The following is a 13001-nucleotide window of genomic DNA, read 5'->3' as shown; positions in this document are numbered from 1 at the left end:
ACCTTGGTCACCCAAGAGCTCTGAGGGAGACGTACAAGGAAATTAATGTTCTTTTCACGCCTGCTAAAAACACACCCATTCTGCAGCCCATGGATCAAGGAGTAATTTCAACTTTCAAGTCTTATTATTTAAGAAATAAATGTTATAAGGCTATAGCAGCCATAGACAGCGATTCCTGTGATGAATCTGGGCAAAGTACATTGAAAACCCTCTGGGAAGGGTTCACCACTCTAGATGCCACTAAGAACATTCCTGGTTCATGAGAGAGGGTCAAAATATCAACATTAACAGGAGTTTGGAAGAGGCTGATTCTAGCCCTCCCTCATGGGTGACTTTGAGGAGTTGAGGACTCCAGCGGAGGAAGTAACCGCAGAGCTGGTGGAAACAGCAAGAGAACTAGAAGTGGAGCCTGAAGATGTGACTGAATTGCTACAATCTCCTGACAAAACTTTACCTGATGAGGAGTTGCTTCGTATGGATGAACAGAGAAAGTGGTTCCTTGAGATGGAATCTACCTCTGGTAAAGATGCTGTGAGCATTGTTGAAATGACAACAAAGGATTTAGAATGTGACATAAACTTTGTTGATGAAACAGCAGCAGGGTTTGAGAGGACTGACTCCAACTTTGAAAGCAGTTTTACTGTGGGAAAAATGCTATCAAACAGCATCACATGCTACAGAGAAATCTTTCATGAAAGGAAGACTCAATCAATGAGGCAAATTTCTCAGTCGCCTTATTTTAAGAAATTGCCACAGCCACCCCAACCTTCAGCAAGCACCACCCTGCTCAGTCAGCAGCCATCAACACAGAGGCAAGACCTCCCATCAGCAAAAAGACTACGACTTGCTGAAGGCTCAGATGATGGTTAGCACTTTTTAGTAATAAAGTCTTTTCTAAATAAGGTATGTACTTTTTTTTTTTTAGATATAATGCTATTGCACACTTAAATGACTACAGCATAGTGTAAACATAATGTTCATATGCACTGGGAAACCAAAAAACGCGGGTGACTTGCCTTACTGCAACGCTCACTTTATTGTGGTGGTCTGAGACTGAACCCACAGTATCTCCAATGTGTGCTTGCAGTGATTATGAGCCACTAACTGATGTAAATACTCAAATAAAGTATGATACATGTCTGGATTTAAAGGAGAGACACAACTGACAAGTGGAAAAAAGTCACCATCAGAAAAAAATTTCATAAAACGTCCTTAAAATCACAGTGAAGAAAAGTATATTGTTTTATCCTCAAAAAGTTAAATTCTGTCAGAATACCCACAAATGATTCTGTTGAAGCAGCAGGGATCACCCAAAGAAGCTGACCTGGCTGCAGAGGCAGCGTGCCGATGGACTCGGGGTTTCTGGTTCTTTCTGACAATGATCTACTGCTTCATTGTGTAATTGAGAGCTCCGGTTTTTAAAGTGCATCTTTTTCTAAGTTTTTACTGGAAGAGTAACACGCAGACAAAGAAGTGTACGTGTCCTAACTGCACGGCTTAATGAACAGCCACGAAGTGAACACACCTGTGTGAACAGCGTCCTGGGCAAGAAACAGGGCATCAGCAGCACCGCAGAAGCCCCTCCCTTCGTGCCCCCTGGAGTCACTGGGCTACTCAAGAGTAATACTAATGTGATTTATGGAAATGGAATCATACACTAGGTACTATCTTGTAGTCGGCTTATTTCTTCCAACATGATGCCTGTGAAAGTCACCCATGACGCTGCCCCCAGCGGTAATCGCACCTCCTCATTGCGGTGAGGTATTCCATTACAGGAACATGCCGCAAGGTGCCTATTCGTTCACCTACTGAGGGACAGAGTCTGCGGTTGGGGGCGGTTACGAACTGTACCGCTACAGAGATTCGAACGCACACATTTTGGCCGCACCGGTTTGCACTTTCACCAGCAGTGCGCGAGCTCCTACATCCTTGCCCACGTTTGGCATCTTCTTTTTCATTTTAGCCTTTCTAGTGGCATGTAGTACTATTGCTAAAATATTTTTTAAGATGTATTTATTCATTATACTTAATTTGCTTCCAAAAAGGTCTAAAGACAGCTTGTAAGGCATAGCCACATTAGAAAGAAGCAATTTTAAAAGTTTCTGGAAACGCAAAATTAAAAAAAAAAAAAGGTAGCTAATTTTATACCAGAACCCTAAGCAGGATGGTGGCAATTACTGCAGCTGACCCTTTGACTTGTTTTGGAATTTCTAGCAGCCAATACCAAAAGAGAAACGTGAGGAGCATACAGCCTTCATTAGCTCATAAAAGTAGTTACAACAGTCAAAGGAATTCTGCTTGGAAGTTAGGATTCGAGGTCCTGATACAATGGGTGCTGCCTCCACCAGCAAGTTTACAGAAGATGCAGGGACACTTTGCATAAGGTTATCTAACTTCTTCATGCATCTCTATACGGCTGAAGACACAACGTTAAATCGCAATTCTCCAAGGACGCTGGAGGCCAAAACAGAGCAAACACAGCTCCATGCGGCTCTTCAGTAGCTGGGAGTGAGTGGCTACCGTGGCTCTGGGGCATCCCTTGTCGTCTCAGGGTCTTTTTTTTAAGTAATTTTTTCTTCCGATTATAAAGGTAACAAAAGTTCATTATGGGAGGTAGAGGAAAACAAAGAAGAAACTAAGCATTAATCCCAGCACCAAGACACAGCACTCTAGACAGTTTTCTATAAACATTTTTGATTATTTTTTTTTCTTTTCTTTTTATAAATCAGTTTATGGTTGGTGCTATCTATCCTATTTTGTAACCAGCTTACTCATTTCATGAAAGGGAAAGGGGAAGTCAGGGCTGGGGGGCACCGAACTTCCGTCAACGGTGATGGAATGATTTGGAAATGGACGGTGCTGATGGCTGCACAGGGTGATGAACATAATCAATGTCACCCAAGTGGGCATGCAAAAAATGTTGAATTGGCAAATGTTTTGTTACAATAAAACAATTTGAAAAGAAGGAAAAGTCTCACAGAGCTATGTGACTGGGGGGCAGGCTGCCGGAAGCAGTGCACCCCATCACCAGCGCTTCCGGCAGGCTCAAAGGACACTCTCAGAGCTGGAGGAGGGCACCCTGCCTTCGCAGGAGATTGCGCCTGGCAACCTCGCAGTCACCTTCCCCCAGACACCACTCCAGTCTCTTGCCTCTGAATCTCACAACACCACTGAGGTTTTCCGACTTCTACGCTGTTTCTTCAAACTAGTCTTGGCTCTGTATACTTAAGAAATCGTGGTTTTGCTATCATTTTTTTTAACTTTACAAGTTTTCAACTGCCAAAATAACACTGTTTAGATGCCAAGATTCATTTCAGTAATTCAACAAAAGAATGGAGCAAACACTTGAGCCATGGAAACACCTGCCAGCAGCTGGTCTACTCACTGTGAAGTTCATCTCCTTGATGCTCAACTTCAGGTGTTCGAATCCCACAGTCACTGTATACTGTGTGTAATTCAGGTAGCCAAGGTGAGCCACGATAATTTCTGCACATTTCTGCAAATACACAAGGCAGATTTTGCTCTCACTCAAAGCAAGCAAGATTGGTTCTCCCACCAACCGACCCGCGAAGAAGCACATCAACAACAGGTGCTCAGAACCGATTACCGCCAGAGAACTCGCCGAAACTCCAGAATAAGTCTGACGCCAGCCAAAAAATTGGCCTTGGAAAGAAAGAACCAAATGGCTATTACTTGGGCACAAATAACATATGATTTAAAATCACTAGAATCTTTTCACTTCAGATGATTCAAAATCACGTATCGCCTGTAAAATGCATTAACACAGTCACACAGACCTGATGTTTCTGCGGGTGGGCTGGGATGTAAGCCGAGACACCATGAATCAGACACGCACCTAGCTCTGCCTCGTGGGCCCCCTTCTGCCATCACTGTCATGACGCAGAGTGGATAAACCAAACAATAGTTTAGGAGGGACCAGTCCCTGGAGACGGACTCATGCTTGGTAAAGTAGAGGGCCAGTGAAAAAGAGGAACCCCCTGCAACAAGATGGACTAGACACAGTGGCTGCAACCATGGGCTCAAACATAGCAACGATTGTCAGGATGGTGCAGAACTAAGCAGTGTCTAGTTCTCTTGTACATAAGGTCACTATGAGTTGGAACCTACTCGATGGCACCTAACAACAACAGTAAAGAATGTCTGCCTTGAGCATTATACTGTTTTAAGATCTATCTATGTGAGATCAAACTGACAACAGCAACTTGAAAGATTAAATAGGAGCCTTAGGAGGCAGTGAGTTTATGTTAATGGCGGAGGAACAACTCAGAAAAGGAGGCTGAGAATGGTTCCACAACTCAAAGGACATAATCAATGTCACTGAATTGTACATGCAGAAACTTGAATTGGTGTGTTCTGGCTGTGTATATTCTCAGTAACGACAAAAATAAATAAATAAATTTAAAAAACCCTGCAGCCTCATCCTGCCCTTTAGTGGCAGTCCTCAGGCCTGGCCGGCTGTCCCTGCAATGGGACACACGCCCCACTGACCCCAGGCCCCCCTCCAGCCCACCACGTCTGAAGGTCTGAGGCACACGTCAACGGCAACTGAGCTGCGAGGTCTCCTCTGGTGTCCTGGCCACCTGCCCTCCAGGCATTGGAGTATGTGGTCCTGGTCTAAACAAAACCAAGCCACCTTTCCACCCGATGGTTGGTGCTAGGACGGTGGTTGGTGCTAGGACGGTGGTTGGTGCTAGGACGGTGGTTGGTGCTAGGACGGTGCAGAGGGGGGCAGCCAGGGCCTCGACACGATCAGGGACCAACAGGTTCACATCTACGGACACTGCTCCTGGACAGAGAAGCACTCCGTACAAGTTTAAGAATCTGCATGGATTTTAGGGATGTTTTAACTAAACAGAGTTATCTCAGGCTGCACATATCTTTAAATTAAAAAGTTACAGTAAAACCACCTGAGGATTTGGGGTCGCAAGGTCAAGCCATGGTTCTGCTACCGGTTACGACGCACTCCTGAAAAGCACTGTGTGAAAGCACCCCCGCTCTCTCACCTGCAAAGTGCGGACGACTATGCTACCAAAGCAGACGGTGGGGTTTTCACATTTAAAAGAAAAAAAAATGCACAGGAAGTCCCCGACTTAGGACGTATTCGATTTACCGAGTTATGACGGACTATACACATAGCCGTACTCTTTTTTTTTACATTTTGTCCTTAGTAACATGTACAACATACAACGCTGCAGTGCATAATTTGCTTATGTTACCATTCTCATGCCAACCCCCAAGACAAATAAAGCTCAGATTTATAAAGACACTGATAATAAAAGCAATAATAATGAAAACTAAAAAAAAAAAAAAAAAGAGGTGTTTGACTTATGTCAGAACCGACTTAATATGGAGTCATCAGAACTGAAACCCATCATAAGTCGGGGACCACCTCTGATATAAAGAGTGGTGAATTCTCTCTCTAACATCAGAACCTGGGTGTGGGAAGGCAGGACAATGCTCCTTGCAGGGTTCCTTGTGTCATCGGTGGGGAGGGAACAAGAGAAGAGAGACGCTCCCAAGGAGGTGATGGTGTAAACCCAAGCAAGGCCACATGGGAGAGGAAAACACTACAGGGACAGCATGGCAGGCCACCCAAGGACCCCTGGTGCAGACAAGCTAGCCTTAAAGTGCTAGTTCTGGGTCAAAAAAACAAAGGCTTCAGGTGGATGACCAGCTGGTCCCAGCGTGCCCAAGGTTTCCAGTTTTCAAACCGAGCGTTCTGTGTCCAGGCAAACCCCTCAGTCCCAGGCAGACCGGATGAGTGACACCAGCTTTGGGTCACACAGTCATTCACCAACTGTTTATTGTGGCCTTGTCTGGGAAATGGCAGTGCCAGGGGCCGAGGTACAACAGAGACAGATGTCAGCTAGGAGAAGGTGACCACTGTGTCTATAGGGCACTTCCAGACACTCCACCCAGAGCCCCTGCTCATCCAGCAGAACTAATGGCCATAGTAGGAAGAGGCCGTGTCTACAAGGGTGCTTCCAGACACCCCACCACGGCCCCCACCACAGGCGGAGACTGCACTGCCTCTACTTTACAGATGAGGAAGGTGCATTTCTGAGCCGGCTTAGTCCTGCTCACACAAGAACCGGGTGACTTCGAGGTCTTCCTGAGACAAGGCTGACAGTCTTAACAGAGCAGGGCTGGCGCTGCTGCAGCGGGAGAAGTGGGCACCTCAAAGATTCTGCTGTGAGAGACACAGTCGGCACTGTCAGCAACCCAGCCCCCTGCGTGCCTGGTCCTGACCCCTCCGCCACCCTCTATGAACGTCGATAGAGGGACAGTGGACGGGGCCAGCCAAGGGACGCCAATCCTTCTCTACCTGAGTTCTTTCTTGCCCGGATGAACAAGGCCAGTATTTCCACTTTTAACGAGCAGGCGGTACGCACAGTGGTTAAGGCCACAAGCTCTGGAATAAACGACCCTGGGCTCAATCCCAGGCCTCTCACAGGTTACCCTGGGCCTATGGTTTGACCTGTCTAGGCTTCAGCTTCTTCCTGCATGAAACAGAGCTCTCATAATCGCCTACTTCCTGTATTAACCTGTGGACAGCACCTGGCATGCTGGCCTGGCCACAGACACCTCTCACTAACTGCTTGCATGAAACAGAGCTCTCATAATCACCTACTTCCCGTATTAACCTATGGACGGCACCTGGCATGCTGGCCTGGCCACAGAAACCTCTCACTAACTGCTTTCTGACGTTGCTTTTCTTATCCTAAAATTGCACAGGCTGCCGTTTTCGATGCTCTACAAGACCCCCTGCTGCAAATCACCGGTTGAATCCTGACTGGTGCTCCCTGCCAAGCAGGGGTCATGGAACAGAGGCCGACCTTCAAATGCAACAGGTGCCCTGTAAACATTCACCTGAAGACACACCAGACAGTAAGTTCAACAAAGAATCAAATGGGTTGTCACGTGCTCAGGGTGCATGTGTGTGTGTGTGTGCACACACGGGTGTAACTTTCTAAGAATCTATGAGAGTATCAGCATGTAAACTGACATGAGTTTCCCAGGCCATCTTTGGTATGACTCCGTTTTTTCAGAAGCCTCTTACTGTGCTCTGCCCACGACATCAGGGACGCTGACCTGTGACAGCACAGCACGGTGAACAATCACGCAACAGTCACAAGCACTTACCCCTGCACACCTGAGGGTCCTGGTCCGATTGTGAACTTTGTTATTAATGAACATTACGGTTCCATCTTGAGCTACACCATCTACTTTAACAGTCATGGGAAAGCTCATCTGAAAAGAAGTTTCTACAAAAGAAAGAGGAGGGAAATGGAAAAGTGTCAGGGACCACCTCGGGCACCTTCCTCACAGCTGCACAGGTGTGCTGCCAGCTCACTGTCAGGGACCATCTCACACATCTACAGGTGTGCTGCCTAGAGCCAGCCAGGAACACACAGGCAAGCTGGTAGGGATTTAAACCATGGTAAGCCTGGGTTTATTGGAAAACCTCACATTTGTCAACCAAAGTAAAGCCTTTCCTACTTGGCTCTACTTCCAACTCCTTACTCCAGTGGCCTGTGTAAAAATCTCTACTTCTGACAGGCCCATGAGTTTCACTTTACAAAGGACAGATACTTCATGGCTAATGAAAGTTTTTCATTTTCCACATGAGTTTTTAGCTTTATGCTGAAATAGTAGGTTTCTTATTTTTTTCTGATTATATGCCCATTTTAAAGAATCAGAAAACAAAGTATACAAAGGTATATTTTACACTAGGGAACCCTGGGGACACAGTGGTTAAGCTCTCTGCTGCTAACCGAAAAGGTCAGCGGTTCGAATCCACCAGCTGCTCTGCAGGAAAAAGATGTGACAGTCTGCTTCCATAAAGATTACTCTGTCCTATAGGGTCGCTATGAGTTGGAATCCACTCGACGGCAATGGGTTTTATAAAACATACACACACACGTATATTTAAAACCTTACAATCCCACCACCTAGAGATAAACGTAACACTTTGTGTCCATCCACTTTCTAAGCACAAATACATAGTGATATAAAATTTATTCTTGCTGTTCAAAATTTTAAAAAAGGAGTATAATTTTTTTTTTTTTTTTTTACGTATGTGTTTTTTACTTAATTTACTGAGGTCAGCTTTGTAAATTTTTTTTTTAATCTGAATGCCCCATTCGAACCACAGAACACAGAAAATAATTTGGGTGACTGTCTTCTCAATTCTCCCAAAGATGACACCTAACTATCCCGTTCTAGACGAACAGAAGTTAACTACTCAGAAGCAACGGGTGCCTTAGGGCAGGGATTCTCAACCTTGTCACTTGGCAGAGTCTGGTCCAGTTCACTCTGTTGTGGGGCTACCCTGCGCTGTCGGATGTTTGGCAGCAGCTCTGACCTCTACCCACTACATGCTAGTAGCATCCCATCTCCAAAACACTGCCAAACATGCTGGGGGGCAGAATCCTCAGCCCCCCACTGAAAAAGGCTCTGGTAGCAGCAGCACCCCCTCATGTTCACCCAGAGCTGAGCTAACATGCACCCGACTGAGGGCTGGTTCACAACTGGCTGTGTCCCACTGGAGAGCATTTTTCTTTTTCTTTTCTTTTCAATTGTGGTAAATATATACGTAACAAAACATTGGCCACTTCAACAACCTTCACACACACACTTCGGGGGCATTAATTATGTTCACCATGTTGTTCAACCGTTGCCCTGCCCATTCCCACACTGGGCCACCATCGGTAACAAGCCCAGGATCCCCCTAAGCACTGAGTCCTGCGGGACGTTGAAGGGGCTTCCAATTTGCTGATCTTATAAATAAATAATGAACATTCTTCTTCATCATCTTGTCCAAACACTTTAAGGCCCTAAAACCTCTAAAATATGGTGCTTTGTACAAAGTAAAGTCACCCGGAATATCAGGCATCATACCTTTCGATTGATTCAACTCAACGACACACGTCAGCCACAGCTGCTGATTATACGTGGACAGTGGATTTGAAAGTATTTGAATTGGCTTTAGCTGAGGCAAAAAGATAAAAAAAAAAAACTTCAGTAATCCATGTGACCTCTTCAGTGAGACTACTACACACTTCACCTAAACACCCAAAATGCACACTGAGTGGAAAAGGTTTGGGCCTGAGCTCTCAAACAGATCTGTGGGGGGTTTCCTTTCAACAACTTAAGTGAAATTCTGCCTTCCAGAAAATTAGAAAGGACTAGCTAACTGCGGCCACTCACTGGTCTCTCGTCAAAACAGGCAGGACAGTTCCCGCCACCGGGAACTATGAGGCACCAGGCCTACATTAATACCAAGACAAGGCCAGCTTGGGGAAAACAGAAAAGGGACAGGATGAGGAAATGTGTAACAAGATAACAAAGGACCCCAAGGAAACACTCCCATCTCCTCAAGCTAATCTGTCTCAGGATCACTTCTTTAGCAGGGTGCAGACTTGTCACTCTTTAGGGTCTGGTATTTTAGCTTTCTGAAAGCCCTACTGACCCTGGTGAGAAAAAACACAGGGGACCACGTTGCCAAACATACTTCTGCAGTGTCTTTCGGAAAGCAGTGTTAGTGTCTAATAGTTGTGGGATTCAGAAGAAAGTTGTTTAAGGAGCCTACCCATGGTTCCAAAGAAAAGGGCTACTTGAAGCACGGTCTTTAAACACAGACTTATTGGTTTTGTGTTTGAATACGTCTGTGATTGTGAGAACACATGTACGTTGGTTTTGTGTTTGAATATGTCTGTGACTGTGCCTGGGTGTCAGTGAAACATGCAGTGTCCAGGGACTCGCCTGAAAGCCAGCCAGACCGTGAAACTTGGGGAGGATGTGCGACTGTCCTTCCCAGTGAGGGCGTCTTTGGAACAAGCCATTCTGTGGGATGGTTGCTGTTCTCAGTGTCAAAAAAAGACTCGCACCTAAGCAACCAAACGGTAAAAGGCCAAAGCACTGTCAGGAAACTCAGAGGATCAGCCCAGGAGTTAGAGAAATAAAGAAGTGTGACGAAAATGTGCCAGTGGGCTATGCAGAGGGCCTTTCAAACACGAGAACTAAAAGGTATTTGGTTTAGGACATTTTTTTCCTTTTGCCTTTTTGAGAAACTGTAAAGGTAGAAACCTAGTGAGGGGGTGGTAGAACAGAGAGAAGTGGGACTGGGAGTCTAATGATCAGGTTTAAACAACGCACGTACAGGGCCATGAAAAAGTAAGACAACGTGTTCAGCTTATGGATGAAGACGGTACGTTTGAGGCACAGAAAAATAAGCGTTTAGCTGTCTGAACTCTCGTAGTTTAGTATTTCTTAAAGGAAACCAAAATTCTCTCGTTGGAAGGGCCACTGTTTTTCTCTAAAGACAGTGAAGAATCAAAGCACATTTAAAAAGATTAGTTTAAACTGGGTTCATGCAGGACACGTGAAATAATCATTACAAAGTACTGTCCCTGTCGGAAACCTGACCTGGAGACCAGGTCTTAACTTGGGCAAGTGCAGGGGATTCAGGGGCAGACACGGTCACGGCTCAATCTTGTAATCTAACAGCACTTGCAGACACGACGAAGCGGGGGCGGGGGGGGTGCCTACCCTTGGGAAGTGACCCACTGTCCCTAAGAGGCAATATCACCACCCTTCCTGAAAACTGAGGTATTTACTCCAGTAGGGGACAGGGGATTAAGAAACACACGTTGCCTGAGACACAAGAGTCGGGGCGAGGCGGTCTGTCTGTCTCAGGCCTGTCTAAATAAAAACAAAATCAAACCCACTGCCATCGAGTCAATGCCGACTCCTGGCAACCCCACCTGTTACAGTATAGAACTGCCCCACAGGGTTTTCTTGGCTGTAATCTTTGCGGAAGCAGATCACCAGGCCTTCCTTCCACTGTGGCGTTGGGTGGGTTTGAACTGCCAACTTTTAGGTTTGTAGTTGAGTGTGAACTGCTTGTGCCACCCAGGAACCGAAGGTCCCTCTACACAGGACCATTTCCTAGTGACCTGGTAGTTTGCAACGTCCCGCTGGCTGCCATTCAATCTTACCTTTTTGCTATTTAGTGAAAAATTGGCTGCAGAAGTCTGGATCACTTTGGGCCCTAAAGTGTAACAAAGAGAAGAAACAAAAGCAGGTTACACCTATATTAATATTTAATTTACTGGCTTGTTCTTCAAGCCAAGAAAGCCTCGTACATTATGTGGAGGTAGTCTCATTTTCCTGGTCTTTAGGGATGTTCCATATCCAGGGAAAATATATAAATACACACACACCCAGGAATATCCCTCGCTGTACTTCGTGGCTGCACACACAGGTGAACAAAGCCTGAATGACCCATCTGGCTGCTTTCCACGGGACCTGTAGGAGCGGAACCCCATTCATTTCCTCTCAGTGGGGGATTTCTCTACAGTACGTGAACCAGAGAAAACACGAACTGCAGATATGGTATATATAGCTTGTAAAGTACAGACTTCTGCTAAAAATCTGGACACACTTATCTATTCATCCAACCAATCGAGTCTGCAGAAACGCTGCAGGAGGGCCAGGAAGAAGCACAACATACACAAGGACTCAAAGTTTTTCCAGAAATAGACATACGAGCTTCACAGATTCCTACATTATGACTCCTCAGAGCTTTGACCTTGAGAGAGTAGTCAAAGGGAACCCTGTGGATGCGACTTTAACTGAACGTAGAACTGGGTTTGCCCTATAAACACATCACTCTCAAGGAGAGGTGCCAGCTTTTGGGTGGCCTGCTGCCAACCACCCTCCATGCAAAAGGAAGCAGCATGTGGACCTACCGGTAGCTCCGTCCCTGGACTGCATTTATGCAGGCTGAGGGGGAAGTTCTCCACGGAGGAAGGGGCCGGTGTGCACAGTGAGACTTAGTATTTACACAAGCTGCATCTGAGCAGACTCCTCACCCAGGAGGTGAGGTGGTCTGGTTACCCAGAAAGAATTTCCTGGAAAGATGGGGAGCCCAAACACCTGGACTCTGGTCTTAGCTTACTCAGCTTTCTGGATCGCAAAATGAGGGTGATGAACCCAATGGCCCCTACGATACTTCTCACTCTGAAATCCTAACAACCTCACCCCATAGTAGAGTGATGGGAGTGTCCTCTGTGGGAAGCAGAAAGGGACGTGGAAATCCCGACACATCTCAGTGGAGAAGGCTGGCGATACTCCGGGGCATCTAAGACATGAGAGGTAGGGGATACTCACGGATGGGGGTGGACACAAACAAAGGTTGGCTGAGGCCCCGCTGAGACTGGATACCCTGAGAATATTAAGCCCCCCTACCAACCTTGAAGAATAACTGTGGAAATAGAGTAAGGGAATGGATATATCTTGTGCTGTGATTAAGGTAATTTTTACCTCTTTGATATTTAATGGGAAGGAAGAGTTTGGCTCAAGCTGCCATCATCGTCATCACTATCAGGTAAATAGCACCTCAGCAGCCAGCCTCATCCTCAGCTTCCTCAGTCCCTTCACCAACCTGAGGTTCCACTTCAGGGAAGAAACTATTCTTTTGAGGTACAAATGCCTCTGGGATAAGTTAAGCCTAACTGTCACTCACCCTTTAGTGTTAAACGTATCAGTTAAACAAACACCTCCCAGAAAGCACCCTCCCGGAACAAGGTGTACTGAGAGGAGGAGAAAGAACGGGAGGAGGAGTGGACACTCTCCAGCCTGAGCCGGCTCCTGTGTTGGGCCCGCCCTCTGCACCAGGACCTACGGAGGAACTGGTGAGAACCACTCCACCTTGCTGGCTCTCGGATGTCGAAGCTAACATGGCTTTGGTGTGGCCCGTCTGCCACACAGAGGTGCCAGGTGCTCTGCAGGCACAGGGCAGAGGCAGGTCTACAAGGACCCCTCCCCATAGTCATGCTGAGGCCCCCGACCCCCCTGCCCCATGCTCACAACCACCATTACTGCACTAAAGCGATATTCCCCCCAAGACAAAGAGCTCTGAACCCTCAGCACCCAGGTGGCCTGGTATGCAGACAAGAAATACCTGATCCTCAGTA

At 46.4% G+C, this 13001-nt stretch overlaps 1 protein-coding gene across 3 annotated transcripts in view; it reads right to left on the bottom strand.

Moving 5' to 3' along the window:
- The window catches only part of TMEM181 (transmembrane protein 181), a 67622-nt gene that overhangs the window by 27067 nt on the left and 27554 nt on the right, over positions 1-13001 (bottom strand). For all 3 annotated transcript variants that reach the window (XR_007519737.1, XM_049904766.1, XM_049904751.1), the window contains exons 3-6: positions 11022-11074; positions 8923-9013; positions 7165-7286; positions 3386-3496 (exon numbers count right to left, since the gene is read on the bottom strand). Coding sequence is in view for 2 of the 3 variants with exons in the window: in XM_049904766.1 (XP_049760723.1) it covers positions 3386-3496; positions 7165-7286; positions 8923-9013; positions 11022-11074 (377 nt within the window). In the remaining variant the exon portion in view is untranslated. The remainder of the gene's footprint in view (positions 1-3385; positions 3497-7164; positions 7287-8922; positions 9014-11021; positions 11075-13001) is intronic.

The sequence above is a fragment of the Elephas maximus genome, chromosome 1, assembly GCF_024166365.1.
Source record: "Elephas maximus indicus isolate mEleMax1 chromosome 1, mEleMax1 primary haplotype, whole genome shotgun sequence".
In the NCBI taxonomy this organism is placed as follows: Eukaryota; Metazoa; Chordata; class Mammalia; order Proboscidea; family Elephantidae; genus Elephas; species Elephas maximus.
Note: the sequence above shows the minus strand (reverse complement) of the source record. Positions and strands in the feature narration are given on the sequence as shown.